General features: G+C 40.8%; 2 protein-coding genes across 4 annotated transcripts; both read left to right on the forward strand.

Moving 5' to 3' along the window:
• Positions 1-244: 244 nt before the first annotated feature.
• Positions 245-8,620, forward strand: slc35b4 (solute carrier family 35 member B4). The gene is made up of 10 exons (XM_080876235.1): positions 245-679; positions 1,918-2,031; positions 2,146-2,248; positions 2,350-2,399; positions 3,277-3,358; positions 3,461-3,521; positions 3,700-3,809; positions 3,921-3,996; positions 4,078-4,153; positions 5,938-8,620. Exons 1-10 carry the CDS (start codon positions 603-605, stop codon positions 6,185-6,187), a joined length of 999 nt encoding a protein of 332 aa, XP_080732361.1. The 5' UTR covers positions 245-602; the 3' UTR covers positions 6,188-8,620.
• chchd3b (coiled-coil-helix-coiled-coil-helix domain containing 3b) lies at positions 7,806-19,578 on the forward strand. Of its 3 annotated transcripts, XM_080876230.1 has the most exons (9): positions 7,806-7,940; positions 10,571-11,435; positions 13,864-13,957; positions 15,113-15,293; positions 15,410-15,424; positions 15,629-15,712; positions 18,670-18,740; positions 18,879-19,014; positions 19,112-19,576. In XM_080876230.1, exons 1-9 carry the CDS (start codon positions 7,866-7,868, stop codon positions 19,133-19,135), a joined length of 1,545 nt encoding a protein of 514 aa, XP_080732356.1. In that variant the 5' UTR covers positions 7,806-7,865; the 3' UTR covers positions 19,136-19,576. The 3 variants fall into 3 exon arrangements, 2 of the variants coding, with proteins under 2 accessions (XP_080732356.1, XP_080732357.1); XM_080876231.1 differs by lacking the exon at positions 15,410-15,424 and having other exon boundaries at positions 19,112-19,578; XR_013970877.1 differs by lacking the exons at positions 15,410-15,424; positions 18,879-19,014; positions 19,112-19,576 and having other exon boundaries at positions 15,113-15,327; positions 18,670-18,723.
• Positions 19,579-19,784: the final 206 nt, after the last annotated feature.

Here is a 19,784-nt window from a genome sequence, read left to right on the forward strand (position 1 = left end):
CTGCTCTTCCCTATATAAGCTCCCTTCATAGATTAAAAGTAATAGTATCAGTAATAATCTTCCTGTATTTACTTGGTATCAAATCGATACCAAAATTTGCACGATCATAGTTCATAGTGAGCAGCTCCCCTGCTCCAACAGCCTTGCGTGGCTTCATGTACCTATAAAATGAGGCAGAGTGATATCTCATTATTTTTCAGTCTGTAATGAGCTGCGCATGCGTGTCGTCAGAGCTGGACCGTGATTACGCTGAACGCATATTTATTCATTCGTTTGTTACATTTTTCTCTAATATTCACATGTAGTGTTGCTTCCTGTACAATACGTTTTTTAACTCGTAATGTGTTACATGAAACTATAAATATTACGCACACGGGAAACCCCTTTTCCTATTTTTTAAATAAACTACAACTCCCATGAAGCACCTGGAACAAGGAAGAGCGAAATCTCGGATTCAGACGTGTTCAGCTGAAACCGGAGTTTGTGTGAAAGCACAAGAAGTCGGACACACAAACCGCTGCCGTAATGCAAACATGCTCCGTTCATTGTCCCGTTTGATTAAGTGACACATCTTCCACCGAGTTTTTCCCGCCGTGAACACCATGGGGCCCGTGTTTGCCGTTGTTCTTGTTTTTGTCGGCTGTTGTAGCAATGTGGTGTTTCTGGAGCTGCTTGTGAGGTCAGTGAGAAACTTACACCGTGTCTACACCAATGACTCATGAAGACTTTACTTCACAAACGTTTGTGTGAACAGTTTGTTTTTAGATTCCTCGTTGCACAGGTGTTTTCACTGAATTCATACAGGAAGTGAAGTCTCGTTTGCATGTTTGTCTAAGTGTCTGAGCGTTACTAAGCTACCCTTCTCCTCCTGAATAATTTTAACTCGTTTTCAACGGTTTTTGCTTCTTAAATCATACTTGATCAAGACGTTTTTTAAGTTACTCCTGACCTCACGTAGTTAATGGATGGTGTTAACGAGAAAACTGGCTACGCTGCGTGCAGTATATGTAGCAGAGCAGTATCACTGTGTGTCATAATCACTTGCATTACGAGTTTATGCTGGAAGGAGTTCAGTCTTTTGACATGTACTTTGTGCTTCTGTGGTTATTCGGTGTTTCTGTGTTATCAGCTGTTGGTCAGTGTTACTGAAGTGAAAGTAAGAGAGTGGTTTCCTGTAGTTAGTGAGATTCTATGGAAATACTTTTACTGCACACTTATTTGGTCCAAGTTTGGACCTTTTGCCTTCAGAACTGTTTAATTCTCCCTGGCAACAGATTTAACAAGGTGCCTATGATTGGCTGATGAGATAATTTATTTAACAAGAGCTGAGCAGGTATTCCAAATAAAGTGTCAGGTGACTATGTGTATGCACAGTGTCAATACTATACACACCCATATTTGGGGTGTCTGTCAGCACCTTGTTTTAGTTGTTTGTTTTTATCCCCCCTTCCTTACCTGTGAAAGTTGTGCGTCCATACAGGTGAGGCTGGGTGTAAATCTGACTGTAAATTTAAGAATTTCTGAATAAATAATCACAGCACTTGTGCAGGCACCTGGCTCATATTCATGTAGATATCCCTATGTCTAGAAACAGCCATGCAAAAGCCTGCTCATGGTATAGTATCCATAGATTGGGCCACATTACCAAAGACTAAAACTAAAGATTTACTTCTATCTTTATTTTCTTTTAGCACATTTATTCTGAAGCTAGTTTTTATTTTCATTACAGTTACATAATGCCATTCAATTATACTAAGTGGGTATGTAGATTAGAGAAAAAGTTATACATGTTCTTTTTTTTTTTTTTTTTTTTTTTTTTTTTTTTTCCAGTGTATTCATTTTTGAAATGTCTGTCGTTAGCATTAAATGATGCATTATTAATTAACTCTTGGCTCTTTTTCTTCTTTTTTTTCATAGAGATTTTCCAGGATGTGGCAACATAGTCACCTTTGCTCAGTTTGTCTTCATCGCATTGGAAGGTTTCATCTTTGAAACAAACTTTGGACGCAAGAAACCAGCAATACCTATTAGGTGAAAATTAAATAATTTATTAACAAAAAAGATTGACGTGAATATTTTTCAGCTGGTGACTTTTTAAAGCTGACACTGAATCACATTGTCCATTATTTATTTATTTTTTTTCAGTAACTATGTGATCATGGTGACCATGTTCTTCACTGTCAGTGTGATCAACAACTACGCTCTCAACTTCAACATCGCCATGCCTCTACACATGATCTTTAGATCAGTAAGTTTCACACTATGACTCTTGAATGTTTCCTGTTATCACTGACCATCACTTCCTTCACCAAAACGTGATCTCTGAACTGTTTTCTTGTTTCTCTGTAGGGATCACTAATCGCTAACATGATCCTGGGAATAATCATCCTGAAGAAAAGGTACCCAGCATCCCCCAACAACATACATAACGTTTCCCCACTATGTTTTTGACTTTGTAAATTTAGCAACTAGAACGCTTCATGGAGTGTACTTAATGACCACACACTTTGATTAAATGCTAATAGGATCAATTTTTTGCTGACAGAGATTATAATGATCAGGGTTTTATTCTGTGGACAGACAGTTGCAAAAATCCCTGCATCTGAACTGATTCATTCATATTTCACAAAGACAATCCCGTGTTCCACAAATTTGGCTGTTTTATAGAAATAAAATCATCTTCACCAGATCCTGTTGGAGCAGGTTTACTACGACAGTCTGATTTACACATTCATCTTCATTGTCTTGAAAGTTTGTAGTGGTGCTGTCTACAGTACCCATCATTATATTTTATACATTGATAGTTTTAAAGATGGACATAGCAGCCAGGTTGGACAAAGGAAGCTATTGTGGAAACACCTGCATTATATCTGAAGGCCACCAGATGACGCTTGCTTAGGTTGCAAAGATACTTCCATACTATAGAAGTCTATGGGAGGAAAAGCTGTCTGTGTTCCCCCTCTCGGTCACTCGGTTTTGGTTATATTCAGTAACAAATACATTCTATTTTGTAAATCTTGGTTACATTATGTTTAGGAACGGAGAATTATCCGCTCATTGGTTAATGAGTCAGCTTTCCTCCCTTCCTTGTCCCAGCCAAGTTTTCAACCAAGGTGGCGACAATGAAAACGCTCATCTCGGGCTTAAAAATGCAAATTTTATTCACTTTTTTCAGCTGTGTAGTTGAAGCTATTGAAAAGAGGAAGCTTTCAAATCGAAATAAAAGTTGAAAAGAGTCGTAGTGAATCTACCCACATTTTTCTTCTCTCTCCGCAGATATTCGGCCAGCAAATATCTGTCTATAGCCTTAGTTTCTGCAGGTATCTTCATCTGCACCATCATGTCTGCCAAACAAGTGGTGAGTCCTCTGCAGAACACTGGGTACTGCTGCAGTTTGACTGTGAGTCATTTTAGCATTTGTTTAAGTGTGCTCTCATAAACTGCACTCCTGATTTTGCAGAATGTGTCAAATGAGGGTTCAGAAGACCAAGGCTTTTACACCTTTATGCATTGGCTTATAGGTGAGTGGCAGCTGATGCTGGCTTTTTGCAGATATGTGAATATCGGTGTGTATGTTTAGTAGTAAGTCACAAGTTTCTGTCCAATCATTTTGTGTGTTGGAGGCATTTGCAGGGGTGGGAAGTCATGTTGATCATGACATGTTGATAATCCATATACATGTTGTACGGATGCATTCAGGTATCGCCATGTTGACCTTTGCCCTGCTGATGTCTGCGAGGATGGGCATTTTTCAGGAGACACTGTACAAGAAGTATGGAAAACACTCCAAAGAGGCGCTCTTCTACAATGTGAGTTTTCCTCCAGCACCAACAGCCCAGGAATTCACTCCACAAATGTTTTCATGGAGCTGTTTTAAAATGTGCAATCCTTTAACATGATTCCTTTGCATCTTTTTGCAGCACTGCCTGCCTCTGCCGGGCTTCCTGCTTCTCTCTACAAATATCTACAACCACTGTGTCCTCTTCAGTCAGAGCAGTGAGTGCCGTCAATTCATTCTGGGAGTCTTTTTCAGAGTGCGTGTTTCATCACAGGTGTCAATGATTACTTTCTTTGCAGCTCCCACGCTGATTCCTGGGGTCGAACTGACCGTGCCGATAATGTGGATCTACCTGCTGATCAATGTCATCACACAGTATCCTACCAAAACAAGTACTTTTGCAGTTTGCTTGTACTGTTTTTCTCTTTTCCTACTAAACACAATATCACAGTTCATAACTTGCTTTTTTCCCCCAGCAGCTAAAAATAGAAACTGTAACCTCAGCTTATTGCTGTTTTATTAAATCACAAATTTAGATCCAAATGACCTTCATCAGATGCAAAAAACAATGTTCATATCATTAAGCACACACAGTTTTAAAGAAATGTTTACACCCACATACCAAGCAGAGTTTAATCATCTAATTAGGCAGAGATAACTGTCGAGCACTTCACATATGTGTGTGCTATTAAAGCTAATATTAAAAAAAAAAAATCGGTTTAGTTTGATCAATCTTGTCTCAGCTTGCACTAAAGACACATTCAGCCCACTGTTGACATTATGAACAGCCGTTGAGTTTGAAAGTATCGCGCTCTTACTGGACTTAAAAACTGTGGTGTCACAAACAGCTCTTCACACCACAGCAGAGGATCTATCTGAGGTGGCCCTCGCTTCAGCAGCCCTGTGGTTTTAGTCACGTCTGGGTGGGATTCACAGAGTCAGCAGGTCTTAGTCCCACAGATGGTAGCGTCGCTTCTCGGCGAGCTCACAGATCAAGTATCCGGACATGTTCACAGCACTGAGCCCGGTTTCTGTGACAACATCAGTGAAGTAATACCTCTCGTTGTGAGAGGCCAGCTCATGTTTCCCCTGAGTGGGTTGACAACTCTGTGCTGATGAAGGCTTGTTTGGATTTTCTTTTGTTTTGTTTAAATAAAGGCATGAAAGGCACTGCTGTAAAGGAAGAAGGTGCTTGGATTTTTATACCAAAAGTCAAAACTGCAGCGTGGTTTTAATCATGGAAATTTTATACATCACCTCTTGCTTTAAGTAGCTGACTCATCAAATTTCATTGTTTCTGAGCATCAGCTGAATTTTGATTACTGACTTTGCCTTTATTTATAATGATAAAACAGAGTTATTTGGGCAAAGCCGCTTATGCGCTGTTTTTAATGCTTAACTCTTATGCTGGTTCCTGGTTGGGCCTCTCAGCTTAGAACCAAAAGCGTGTCTGAGATAACTTTGGTAGTGATATCCTTTTTATTTGACAATACAAAGCCGTGTGTTCAGAGCAGTCTGAAACCAGAGCTTATGGTTCACAGAGATTACTTGTACATATACTGATTCATTTGAAATTCAGAAAATATTCGTGGGGATTCAGCCTTTGTAGCATGTATGTAAACTATAATGCTGTCTCAGTAAGAGAAACAGTATGACCCAGAATCTAAATTCGTGCTGTAACAACTGCTAAAATAGTTCGTAACACAAAGTAATATTATAAGTGAGAAAACTAAAGAGTGGCCCTTATTTTTTTACTTTAAAAAAATGAAAGTTTAAGTTGTTTTCCTAAATATTTGTAAACTAATATTAATTAATGGAACTAAACTATAAATCAGCTGTAAAATAAAACCTTAATAATCCACTATGGGCTTCATAGAAAAATGTTAATTAAAATAAATACTACAATAATTTACCAGAATAATTTTATATTACTACCAAAACTAGGTTTGAATATTTCTGTTATACACGGGATCACAATATTAACTGATTAATCCCTGCCTGATCTGTCCAGTGATGCTGATCGTGAAAAATAACATTAATTAAATGGCGGTTTAGCTTACGAGGTCAATTGACACAGACCGTCTTAGCAACACGTGAAGAAATTAGGTTTTTGTCTTCTGTGTCTCAAGTCTTGTTGCAGTCTTTAACCGTTTCTTCAGGTACGTTTGCATCCGTGGTGTTTTCATCCTGACCACCGAGTGCGCCTCACTGACGGTCACGCTGGTGGTGACGCTCAGGAAGTTCCTCAGCCTCATCTTCTCCATCATTTATTTCCAAAACCCCTTCACCACCTGGCACTGGGTGGGGACGGCCGTGGTCTTCGTCGGTACTCTTCTGTACACGGAGGTGTGGAGCAGCGTGCGGGCGGCTCTACGGGGACCCGACGCCAAAGAGAAGAAGGCAGAGTGACGAACCAGAGACTGGCGGTGGACAGAAAATCAGTTATCGTGTTGGACGTAGAGTGATGTTGTTATCCCGCAGCAGTTTTATACAGTTTTAGGGTCATTTAGATTTATACTTGATTACACGGTGCTCAGTCATACACCACCTGAACAGTTTAAAGGATGGTGGTGTTCTGCATTTTTATTGTTGTCAGCAAATCCCATGAACAGATCAAATCCAGCAGATTATTAAAAATCAGCACAGATTTATTGCTAGGAGCTTTTTGAGTCAGTTGAGCCAGATCTCATTCATGATGGATTTATTTATTTTAATTCCACGTGTGAATGAATCTGTGTTTTGTCTGTCTGTGCTCTCTGACTCCAAGCACCAAGCCCATTCGCTGTGACTGAAGATGTAGATCTCTAAAACCAGCTATAGTCAATATTTTTACACTACTTGATCACGTGACTACTTGATTATGGTGATGAACCCACAGAGAGTTTTCACCCTCTCTTCAGGCCCAAAGAGATACATGCCATCATTTACCCCAGAACTTGTTTTTCTTGTGCTTGATTGCAGAAAGTTGTAAAAACGACTTACTGTGAGCTTCCTGTCAAGCATTTTACCACAAACTTGAAGAGTGATTATTAGTCAGATTAAATTGTCTTTTTTTTTTTTCATACAAAATCCATAAACATTCTTGTTTCCGCTTGACAGACTCTAGGTAAAGATGTTTTCAGTGTTTAATCTGTTATAATTATAATGATAGATTTGAAGGGGAAAGAAATATGTTTGCAGCATGTATATGCTGTGTCGACAGTTTTACTGCCCCCTGTGGCCAAAACGTCAGATTTTCACACTAAAGTCCCACTTTTCCAGCCGGTGTCATTTAACGAAATCATTTCTGAATACAGCTGGAGACTGTTTTTATCAGGACGAGTTAATATTTTATTTTGTAGGTACTGTTCGAAGTGTGTGATTGGGGGTCTGGTGAGAGCTTTGTCAGCCAGTGCAACAGTGTCGGTCAGTGTTGTGTTGTAATACTTTGGCTACACAGATTCTGAGTTTGGTCTTTATTTTGGATTTGCTAACAATAGGAAAAATACGAATACTCTCGGTGTTAGGTGTTTTAACATTAGTACCTCATTATGGTGCGTTCACAGACACAAATTCAGTGCCACTTTTCTTTTTTGCCTATGATGTTGTTTGGATATTTATTTTTTTAGCCTCTAGCTGCTCCAGGTTCGTGTTCATTTTAAGGACTTCACCGATTCATGTGTGAAGAGCTGCTGGAGTCAGATTGCGTGATTAGATAGGGGGACAGGTTATGCAGTGCATATTAAAGTCCCCGTGTCCTTGTCATATTGTCTCAGGTGTATTTGTCAACAATAAATCTTTACACTCCCTGGTGACTGAAATTAAAGTGGGAACATAGCTGAAGACTGAGACTGTTTTTATTTTGTTTTTTTATCTGTGCATGCTTCCTTTTTAAGTGAGTTTTATGAATGTTTAAAGCTGGGACACTCTGTTCTCTTACGTTTCACTGACTAATGCGCAATGGACCAATCCAGGGGGGTGGTGTTCAACTCCATCCAATGGCTGCTCATGTTATTCCCCGTCGGTGGTGGGAAGGGCAGCTGTTTGGGTTTTATGTCACTAAGCACTCGTCCACGCTGTGGGTGCTGTAGTTTCAGCAGGGGCAGTGATGGGGGGAAACAGCCCGAGTCACTTCTGTGAGGAAGATGAAGGCGGAGGAATTACTTTTCTGAAGGGCATTCGGGTGAGTGAAGGCTTGTTTAGAGCTGTTTCCATCAGTATAGCGCACGGCTGCACAGCGCATCAGTGCAAGTCAGTGATTTCCTGTCATTCCAGTGTGTGAATGGGTGGATGACTGGATATGTAAAGTGCTTTGGGGTCCTTGGGGACTAGTAAAGCGCTATATAAATACAGGCCATTTACCATTCCTGTCTCAGACGCCCTTGTTGAAAAATATTTTTCTTTCCATTTTTTAAAGTCTGCTAAAATCACCCCGCACAAAGTCAGCGGCATCCCTCTGGTGTAGGGGTTAAAAATAGAAAGTGCATGCTCGCCTTACATTCCCCACACGTGTGGAAGTGCTGCTTCACAAAGTCTTTAAATTCCTGTAATATCCAAACTATGGGTTAATTCTTTACGGCATCATATCTATAATTAAATCAGCTTTATTTCAGGTAAATAATGCCATTCTCAATCTGCGACCTTTATCGACCTCTATTGGTGACATTACAGTGTAACAACAGCACTTTTACCTTGGTTTGTATCAGGGGTGTCAAATATTAGACCCGCGTGCCTGAATCCGGCCAGTCTGGCCCACAGGATTGGAGTTTGTTCTTTTTTTTTTATTTTGGACTTTGAACTGTATTTTCATAAATTTTACAGCTTGTTCTGCTAATAAAGACAGCCCAGCCACCATTCATACTACACAGAATCAGAATATCTTTATTGTCATTGTAACAAATTAAGTGAAAGTCCCTGCGGGGTCAAGAGAAAAGGTTTAAATATAATTACAAAAGAGTAATATAAGAAAAACAGGATAGAAACTGCTATTCAGTATTTGACTCTGTATTTGTCACCAAAGTTATGAAGTAATAGTTAAATGAAAAACACTAAAGTTACTATTTTTCTCACTATCCACTACAGAAATTCCTTTTTTAATCTGTCTACTTTAAAGTAAAATAAACAAATAAATAAAATAGGAAACTTTCTGTGAATTAACAAAAATATTATTCTTTATAATTACCGGATGGTCTGGGCAATGACCTACCAGAACATCTTTCTGTAATTTTATGCTTTTATTTGTTACAATTTAAGCCAGAATAGTCCTGCTCAAAGATTTCTTTTATTAACTACAGCACAGTTCCTTTGTCACGTAGAAAAACATACTTCCTTTTTCTTACATTGAGATATCACAGGGATTAAGTGTGCAGTTACATTTCTTTACACTGACAGAGGGGATTTTCACCCCAATTAAAATCAAAGTGGGCTGGATGTGACCAACAGGGTAAAATGAGTTTGACATCCCTGGCTTCAAAGAATAAAATTTTACTGCATGAATTGATCGCAATAAAAAATGATCCTAAAATATATAATTCTCCAGTAGGAGCTGGCTCAAGCCTCTGATTTTGTCAAGAATGATCGTATTTACAGATTGTATTAAAGTGTGTCCAAATATGCAGAAGGCATATTGCTAGTTGGTGTTATGTGCTGTCAGTGGGAGGCAGCATAATACCAAAAAAGTCCCGAGAAATGTGAATGATTTAAATACAGGCACTGGGGTCCTTAAATACAGCAAGGTGCAAAAGTCTTGAGCCACCTCTCATTTCTTTCCTTTTTCTCTCATTTTGAAGTGGCAGGCTTAAAAAAACTATGCAGATTAGATGAAACGCATCTGAAAGTTAAGTCCTAATAATAATTATAATAGGACACTTTTTGCTAAAGCTTCATCAGAAATGGTCTCAGTGGAAGGGTGGCTGAAATTCAAGGCCAACTAAATTTATATAGTGATGAAGCTAAATTTGAAGTTGTAGGTTCAAATCTTGAATTTATGGAGGAGGTCAGGAGAGAAGTGTCTACAGAGCCTCCGCTGTGTAAAAGCACGACGGAGGCTCTGTCATGGTTTGGAGCATCATTTGAGCCAGTGGTGTTTGAGATTGTGTTTTAAAAACAGCACAATTTCAATTTAAAAACTGTCAGTTATTGTTTTGTTTGACATATCATTGGATTGATTGGCTTGTTTTCAATGCTGCAATACTGCTGGGCTTTCTATTTTCTTAAAAGTCACTAAACTTCTCCACTGATGTAGCCTTGGTCATGGTATTTGATAAGAACTCTTTTAAGAAAATATATTGTTGCATAAAAGTGATAGGTTCTTCACTCTTAAACAAATAAAGTTATATACCATTTATGCTTTCATCTTTCTCAGTAAGTGTTACTTTTTCAAAGGGCAGCAAGGCTGTACCAAAGTCGCTTCTCTGGATTTTGAATGTGTATTTATGTCACTGCCGGTGGCTGTTCAACAGACAAAAGCACAAATAAAATAACATTATTTCTCATTTGTTCTTATTCTGAATTTCTCTTAGAAAATATTAAAGGTCAGACAGTCTGAAGGTCTTTTCAATTATATTTACAAGAAACAAGACCTATTTTCTGATGTATTTGATATAAAATTCCTTTGGACACTTGTTCAGTGGCACGCTGAGTCTTATGAAATAACGCTGCAGTGTTTAATGGCAGTGATGCGTAAACTTCACATTACTTACGCAAGACTTGAACCTGTGATAGAGAGCAGAGCACCAGCATGGGAAACATTTGAATTTGCTCTTTGTGGCCTGCAGGTGGCGCTTATGGTTATTATTATTCTTCTTTCATCAGCTGTCAGACCGAGTCATCAAGCGGATGAAGCTGTCGCCAGAGGTCGTCTCGCCGCATCTCGCTCATGCATCAAAACCAGTGGCTTCTCCAGATCCCACCTCTTCTGTGGAACACTTGTCACCTCCTCCACCTACAGTTATCGCAGCACCACCTCCTTCTCTTTCTCCTCCTTCTCAGGGAGCCACAGTTCCAACAGTGGAACCTGCTCCTGCTGTTAAGCTCATCCCGCCTCCTCCTGTGCAGTTTCACTCCTTTCCTCCAGCCCCTCCAGAGCCTGCAGCTCAAACTCCATCCACCCCTTCCCCAGGAGTCAAAGCACCTGTAGAGCCCCTTCCTCCACCCCCTGCTGAAGTCCCACCTTCTGCTGAAACCTTAATCCTACCCACGTCTGTAGAGTCATCTCAAGCATCTCTGGCTCCACCTGAACCTTCATCTCAAACACCCCCCACTATTATTGAGCCCGCTACTGTCACTCCATCTGTTGAACCTCTAGAATCTGTTACCCCATCACCTCCACCAGTAGAAACAGTCCAACTTCCACCCACGGTTGAATCTACTCCATCTGGACCAGTGGAGGAAGTGGACCAGCGGTGTCAAGTGGAGGCACCAGTCGTGGTTCCAGCTATTGATCCAGAGCCTCCATGTGCTCAATCTCCACCTCCTCCAGAGGACGCTCTAGCACCTCCAATGCTCTCTTTTGAAGAAACATCTCCATCTTGTCACTGTGTGGAGCAAGCTGTTGCCCCAACTCACCCACCTCTAGCTCCACCGCCACCAACCGAGGAGTCCCCCAAGAACCCATCTGTGCCTCCTTTTGATGAGAAGGAAGTACCTGTTGTCACAACACCACCCCCACCTGTGACAGGTGAGTCTGAACCATCCTAATCTTTTGGCATTTCCAATTAGCTCTTGTGATGCTTTGAAGTGCATGCTGTGGCTAAGGACATGGAGGTTAATAGGACAAACCTTATAATGTTGCTCAGTCAGATAAGATAAGATAAGATAAGATAAGATAGAACTTTATTAATCCCTCGGGTGGGTTCCTCTGGGAAATTCGATTTCCAAAAAAGCACAGCACCGACAGAAGTTACAGAGTTACAGAATATTATATATATATACACACACACACACACACACACACACACACACACACACACACATAAATACAGAGACAATATAAATAAAATATACGAAGGGGATAAATAGAATAAATAGGAATAAAAATAAAAATACAAGTGAATTGCACATTTCAAGTATTGAGTCTATTGCACTGTTGACTATTTACAAAAAGTATTGCACAAGGTATTGTACAGTGAGGTGAAGAGGCACTACAGCTTAGTTGTTCCCCCCTCCTTTGTCCTCCTGTTTCCCCTCCCTCTCCCCTCCAGAGAGGAGTTAAACAGTCTGATGGCGTGTGGGACAAAGGAGTTTTTAAGTCTGTTAGTTCTTGTCTTGGGGAGAAGCAACCTGTCACTGAACAGACTCTTCTGGTTGTTAATGGCCGTGTGCAGAGGATGTCTGGCATTGTCCATAATGTCCATCAGTTTCTTTAATGTCCTTTTCTCTGCCACTGTCACCAGAGTGTCCAGCTTCATGCCGACCACAGAGCTAGCCCTCCTGGTCAGTTTCTCCAGCCTGGATGAGTCCTTCTTTGCTGTGCTGCTCCCCCAGCACACCACAGCATAGAAAAGTACTCCTGCAACCACCGACTGGTAAAACATCCTCAGGAGCTTCCTGCAGATGTTAAAAGACCTCAGCCTCCTGAGGAAGTACAGTCGGCTTTGGGCTTTTTTATACAGGTGCTCTGTGTTGCATGACCAGTCCAGTTTATTGTCCACCCACAGCCCGAGGTACTTGTACTTGTTGACCACCTCCTCCCCCTCTATCTGAACTGGCAGTGGACCTTCTCTGGACCTCCCGAAGTCCACAACCAGTTCCTTAGTCTTTGAGGTGTTGAGTTGCAGGTGGTTTGTGTGACTCCATGCGACAAAGTTCCTCACCAGACTTCTGTACTCCTCTTCCTGATCATCCCAGATACACCCCATGATGGCCGTGTCATCTGCAAACTTCTGAATATGGCATAATTCAGAGTTGTAGCCGAAGTCAGAGGTGTACAGGGTGAAGAGAAGAGGGGACAGCACAGTTCCCTGTGGTGCTCCTGTGCTGCTGACCACTGTGTCAGACGTGATGTCCTTCAGCCTGACGTACTGTGGTCTGTCGGTGAGGTAGTCGGAGATCCAAGCCACCAGGCAGGGGTCCACCTCCATCCTGTTCAGTTTTTCCTGAAGCATACAGGGCCGGATGGTATTAAAGGCACTGGAAAAGTCAAGAAACAGTATCCTGACCGTGCCTTTTCCCCCATCCAGGTGTGAGTGGGCTCTGTGTAGGAGGTACAGGATGGCATCCTCCACTCCGACACCCGCCTTGTATGCAAACTGTAGTGGGTCCTGGGCATGTTGTACCTGTGGTCGGAGGAGGTTGAGGAAGAGCCGCTCTAGAGTCTTCATAAGATGTGACGTCAGTGCCACCGGTCGGAAGTCATTCAGCTCATTGGGCCGGTTCCTTTTAGGGACCGGGACGATGCAGGATGTCTTCCATAGGGCGGGCACTCTCCCCAGTCGCAGACTGAGGTTGAAGACTCGTTGTAGATACACAAGTATGCAGAATTAAAGTCCAAATCACATGACTCTGAGGAAATGAGAGAGATACAGCTGATGAAGCATCCAAAAAGTGTAATAATAACAATAATAAACCACTTGTCTCTAAGGTGGGATTAAGATTTGAGAATGAGCATTTCCGTCTATTGTCTGCAGGATCATTTCAGTTAACAAGAGCTGAAAGCAGCAGTTTGAAGTTTCCAAGCCTAAAATACATTACAGAGTTACAGTGTAACATCCGGAAATCTCTGAGGCAGAGCATTCAGTGGAATTGACCCGAACTGTAGCGTGTGCCAGAACACGCCACCTACCACCTCAGCAGATTTGCCTCCCAGTGAGGTTCTCCGTTTCCTTGCTTCTTACTATACTGACTCTGTGAAGAAGATCAAGCACTCATATCAGAAAAATAAGTACACAGGGACACACCATTTGTTGCTTTTCTTATTACCAATGTGTAACCATTATTTCAGACCATTATTTCTGGTAGAAGTTTCATTTCAGCGTTCTAAAGCAGTGATGTTCAAGTTATGTTTGAGGCTTTCATTTGGAAAGAGTTTCAGGCTTTTAGTAGGAGATCAAATTTAATCAGTAGATTTAACATGTTTGCAATCATTGCTTTGTTTGTTTCTTCTCAAGTGTCGGAAGACGAGTTGAGGCAGAAGCTCAAAGAGGAGATGCAGAGAAGTCTGAAGGAGGAGATCGACCAGAAGAGGCAGGAGCTACAGAGGCAGTAAGGACACAAGACTGAATGTTTTACTGAGTTTTGAATCTTGCTGTCTCATTTGTCCCTTCTGATAAGATAAAAACACAACTGTAGAGGTTTGTAGTCGATCCGTACCGATGCACACATTTCTGCTCAAGATGCCACATTAATTATTTAGTCACTAATTCTATTTAATAGGAAAACATTCAAATTTATTCATTTTTAAGCAAAAACGCCATAAATCAATAATAAATATAATATTTAAATAGCGATAACAAAGATTTTAAAGTTAAACTGCAATCAAAACTTTGAATATCAGAGAATATATTCTTATTTTTTTTAATCAGTGTTTTTATTGAGTTTTCAGAAAGCATATCATTCATACAGAAAAGCTCGAACTCAATTCCTACAACACAGTGTAAGACAAACTATACCCAGACAGAGAAAAGATAAATAAATAAATAAAAGGGGGGGGGGGGGGGGAGTTGCCAGTTATGGAGTAGACGAAAACTCATCTTCAAAATAGGAAATGAAAGGCTGCCAGACCTTAAAGAATTTCTTGGTGTTGCCCTGTATAGTAAATCTGAGATGTTCTAATTTGAGGTGTGCCATCACCTCCTCCACCCAGCGTTTATGGGATGGCAGTGTTGCCTTTATCCAGTTGAATAGAATCAATCTCCTAGCCAACAATGAGGTGAATGCTATTGCCTTCCTCTGAGAGGCTGTTAGTTGAGTTTCCCTCGGTGCCACACCAAAGATGGCTGTCAGAGGCATTGGTTCCATATCTTTAGTATAAATGAATGAGAATGTTCTAAAGATGTTAGCCCAAAAGTCTTTCAGCCTGGAACAAGACCAGAACATGTGGCATAAGTTGGCTGGCACCTGTTTACATCTGGGGCAGGTCGGATCGGCCCCCTGGTACATTCTTGCCAGTTTCTCCCTTGACAAGTGGAGTCTGTGTAACACCTTGAACTGTATCAATCCGTGTCTTACACATACAGAAGCAGAGTGTACTAGATCTACAGCCCCTCCCCAGTCAGAGAATATATTCTTATTAATTAAGTACAATTATCCCAGGATATCTGCACACTTGAGCAGTTGCTGCTGATGCATTCTCAGTTGATCAGCTTATCGATTAATCAACTCTAAGTTCTTTAAAAGATGCACTTTGTGCATGTGAAGGTTGGAGGAGATGAGGGTGCAGGTTCGAGCTGAGGCGAGGGCAGCAGCTCGGGCTCGGGTGGAGGAGCAGGTGAAGAAGATTCTGGAGGCTGAGAGGGCGGCGAGCACGGAGAAGCTCACAGAGACTATCATGAAAGAGCGAATGAAGACGGAAGATGAGAAGCTCATGGTGCAGCTTTATGTAAGCAAAGGAAGACACGCTTGACTCTGAATATGTGAGGAACTCTGCTGTAAATACAAAACTCTTTCCTCCTTTTAATGTGCTTCTTTTTCTTTCTTGCCGCGTTGTTGTTTCAGTGGATGGAGCTGAAGGTAGGACGATAGAGATGCATGCATGCATGCCTCACTCTCAAACAGCTGCAAATCACAGACATGAGTTGCAGCTGTAACTTTGAAAAACAGGAAAAATTGACCCTGAAAAAACCGCATGTAAATTGAGTGTCAGCCTCTAAAAAATTTCAATATGACGTTTTCAGAGCTGTACTGATATCTTCTATGAATGTTACATTATCGCAGGCTCATCAGCTGGAGGAGAAGGAGAAAGAGCTGAAGAAACGAGACGCTCTCTACAAGGAACATCTTGCAAAACTCGATACAAAGGTTAGTTAACATTTTTGAGACTTGAAGTAATTCTTATATGTTTAAAGTTCTTACAGGTTTAAAGCGAGACTATGTTTTGCTAGAGATGTGTCGAGTGGCCGGGGGGGGGAGACTGTAAACAAAAGACAACGTGTATGCCTAACTGGCTTTTTAACTAGTTTTGAAAAATTCCAGTTGTAATCTAATCTAATGTGATGTATATATTACTCCAAAATTTAGGCAACCCTCAACACACAATCAGACATCAGATCTTGATAAATTAAATGTTCAACTTGAAAATCTTTACTGACATATGGTACTGAGCAAAAGTCTTGAGTCACCCTTTATTATATTTTGCTTCTAAGGAGCCAAACTATCTTGTAACTTGTGTAATCTCAGTGTGTCCTTCAAAGTATTAAAGGTAACCAGAGACATTAGGGACAAAAGAGCGAGTTGTAGGCCGAAAAAGTATCTACAGCAAATGATCAAAATCTGAATGTCATGTAATTAAGAAATGGGGGGGAAAATCCAGCAAAGACCTGACACAGGACCTGAGTTTCATTTGGCCTTTCAGCTGTCTGCTGTTCACTGAAGCCGTGTTAGAAATGGTCTCTCTGGTGGATGTCAAGAAGCTATTTTTAAGGCAGGAAAACAGGGAGAAAAAGATAAGCTGGATTAATTCAATTCAATTCAATTTTATTTATATAGCACCAAATCACAACAACAGTCATCTCAAGGCGCTTTATATTGTACAGTAGATCGTACAATAATAGATTCAGAGAAAACCCAACAACTAAAGTGGGAAGGAAAAACTCCCTTTTAACAGGAAGAAACCTCCGGCAGAACCAGGCTCAGGGAGGGGCGGCCATCTGCTGCGACCGGTTGGGGTGAGGGAAGGAAGACAGGATAAAAGACATGCTGTGGAAGAGAGACAGAGGTTAATAACAGACATGATTCGATGCAGAGAGGTCTATTAACACATAGTGAGTGAGAAAGATGACTGGAAAGGAAAAACTCAATGCATCATGGGAATCCCCGGCAGCCTACGTCTATTGCAGCATAACTAAGGGAGGATTCAGGGTCACCTGGTCCAGCCCTAACTATATGCTTTAGCAAAAAGGAAAGTTTTAAGCCTAATCTTAAAAGTAGAGATAGTGTCTGTCTCCCGAATCCAAACTGGAAGCTGGTTCCACAGAAGAGGGGCCTGAAAACTGAAGGCTCTCCCTCCCATTCTACTTTTAAATACTCTAGGAACAACAAGTAGGCCTGCAGAGCGAAGTGCTCTAATAGGGTGATATGGTACTACAAGGTCATTAAGATAAGATGGGGCCTGATTAATTAAGACCTTGTATGTGAGGAGCTGGACTTTGAATTCAATTCTGGATTTAACAGGGAGCCAATGAAGGGAAGCCAAAACAGGAGAAATATGCTCTCTCTTTCTAGTCCCTGTCAGTACTCTTGCTGCAGCATTTTGGATCAGCTGAAGGCTTTTCAGGGAGTTTTTTGGACATCCTGATAATAATGAATTACAGTCGTCCAGCCTGGAAGTAATAAAAGCATGAACTAGTTTTTCAGCGTCACTCTGAGACAGGATATTTCTAATTTTAGAGATGTTGCGCAAATGGAAGAACGCAGTCTTACATATTTGTTTAATATGTGCGTTGAAGGACATGTCCTGGTCAAAAATGACTCCAAGGTTCCTCACAGCGTTACTGGAGGCCAAGGTAATGTCATCCAGAGTAAGAATCTGGTTAGAGACCATATGTCTAAGATTTTCAGGACCGAGTACAATAACCTCAGTTTTATCTGAATTAAGAAGCAGAAAGTTAGCGGCCATCCAGGTCTTTATGTCTTTCAGCCCATTATCTTTACACAAGATAATGGGCTGAAAATCAGTAGCAGCAGGTCTTATGTAGTGATGAACCCAGATTTGAATGACGTTTTTGTTTTCAAGTGATTATCAATCTGTACAGCAGGGGTCAGAAGAGAGGTTCAACAGTGACTGACTGCTCTGTCATCACTTGGAGCTGCATTTCAGTCAGTGGTGTTGGGGATTTTTGTCAAAACTGATGGAATTATGAACGCAGAAAAGTACGTTCAGATTTTGATCCACCATCTAGGATCATCTGGAAAGTGACTTTTCAGCATGAAAATGATCCCAAAGGCACTGCACAAAACATGCAATGACTAACCATGACTAGCACTCATGGATTGCCCCCCCCAAGAGCCCAGACCTGAACATTATTAAAGCAGTGTGGGGTCATCTTGAAAGAGAACAGAATAAAAAGAGGCCAGGATCCAAAGAAGAGCTTTGAATGTCTTTCAAGAAATTTACAGAGCGATTCCTTGAGGACAGTTGTTAGAATTATACAACTTTGTTTTCCATGTATATCTGCACGTTTTGGCTATTTCCCATTTTCCTAACAAAAAAGACTTTTGCACAGTACTGCACACTGAATAATTTGTGGAGAAAGAAATGAAACAACACCAGTTAGTGGAAACCAAAATTATCAAATCGTCAATCCTTTCTGGGCTTGATGTTAAAATTATTAAGTGATCCTTTAATTTTTCAGCAGTATATCTGGAACTATTTGAAACTGTTAATTACTTTCTTCAGGTATCAAATTGCATTGTAAATGCACCCATGTGCCAATCCAAGATACAGCAGTATGCTTTGTTTTCATTTTATTAACAGTGCCATAGGTACATGATCAAACACCTTAACAAATGTCATCACGCTTTAATTCCAACATGTCTGGATCCTAATTAGAGCCTACACACATGTAGCACCACCTTTTACAGACGACACCAGTGATAGAACTGTGAAGTTGAGCTAAAACATGTTTTCGGGGTCTTTAAATGCAAATTTTGGCCACTGAGGAGCTGTCACGTCCTGAATTTCTTTTGTGGGATTTTGTTGAAGCAGTTGTGATATGTTATGTTGAGGGTAATGTGTGTGTTTTTTACCACTTTGGCAGTGTGCAGAGTTTTACAAAGTCTCTGTCGAGAGCTTCCGGAAGGGCAAAGAAGAGACTCTCAGCCGTTTTACGTAAGTCAGAACACTTTAATTTGTTTATGTGTAGTGTCATGTAAGCCTTATTACAGCTTTTATTTGATGTAAGTTAAGTTTGAATCATAAGAATGAGGCAAATGTTATTTAATATTATTTTCTTCATCTCTCTCTCAGTCATTTTAACACCCACCCAGTGTGTGGAGACTTGCAGAGTCAGATATTAAAATGCTATAAGGAGAACACGGGAAAGACTCTGTGCTGCTCGCGCATTGCCGCTGCCTACATGCAGTGTGTGGACGAAGCCAAGAAAGTACGACCCGACTTGACTTAAACACATTATTTGATTTCATACCTCATTTGCTGTGGATCTTTATTGATCATTTTAAACCATCTCTCTCCTCTCACAGAATAAGATGAGAACAGGTGGTTAATGTGGACCGCATCCTGGCAGACTACTGCAGCCTTTCTATGTACCCAAGGAAGTGCCAGACGCATGCAGACGTTAACTAAAAGGACACTTTAGTCTGCTGCTCATCATGGGATCAAAGCAATTATATCGATGCAACGGCAAAATTAATTTTTAAGTGCTTGCTTTTTTCTTTTAAATGAAGCAAAACACAACAGACAAGCAGAACATTTGCAGACTGAGAGCCTGATTAATCATTTTACACACGTGCCTTGAAGTTATAAAAGCTGTTTATCAGAGTGTGAACGCATGAAGGAACTACTGAGTGAGCAGAGTGTAACAACGAAGAAAAAATTAAATCCATCAGTAAACCTTGATGTGGAACATAATGGTTCACGGTTAAAGAAAATATTCGTGCGTGTGTTTGTGTCTGTGCATGTGCTGCCCCCTGCTGATTTTGAGTTCACAATTTAATAAAAAATTTATTACTGTGCTCATGAAATCCAGTTGATGCTCTCAGGGAGGTAAAGCGGCTGTTTTTCTGTGATATAGCTCATTACTTGTGGCAAAATTATGGATGCAAAGCAAAAAAAGAAAACTCATAAACACAACATCCTGAACATCGCAAATAAGACGGAGCACTGGACAGCAGAAGTGCAGGTGCATAAACAACC

This window comes from Rhamphochromis sp. 'chilingali' (assembly GCF_963969265.1).
Source record: "Rhamphochromis sp. 'chilingali' genome assembly, chromosome: 2".
In the NCBI taxonomy this organism is placed as follows: domain Eukaryota; kingdom Metazoa; phylum Chordata; class Actinopteri; order Cichliformes; family Cichlidae; genus Rhamphochromis; species Rhamphochromis sp. 'chilingali'.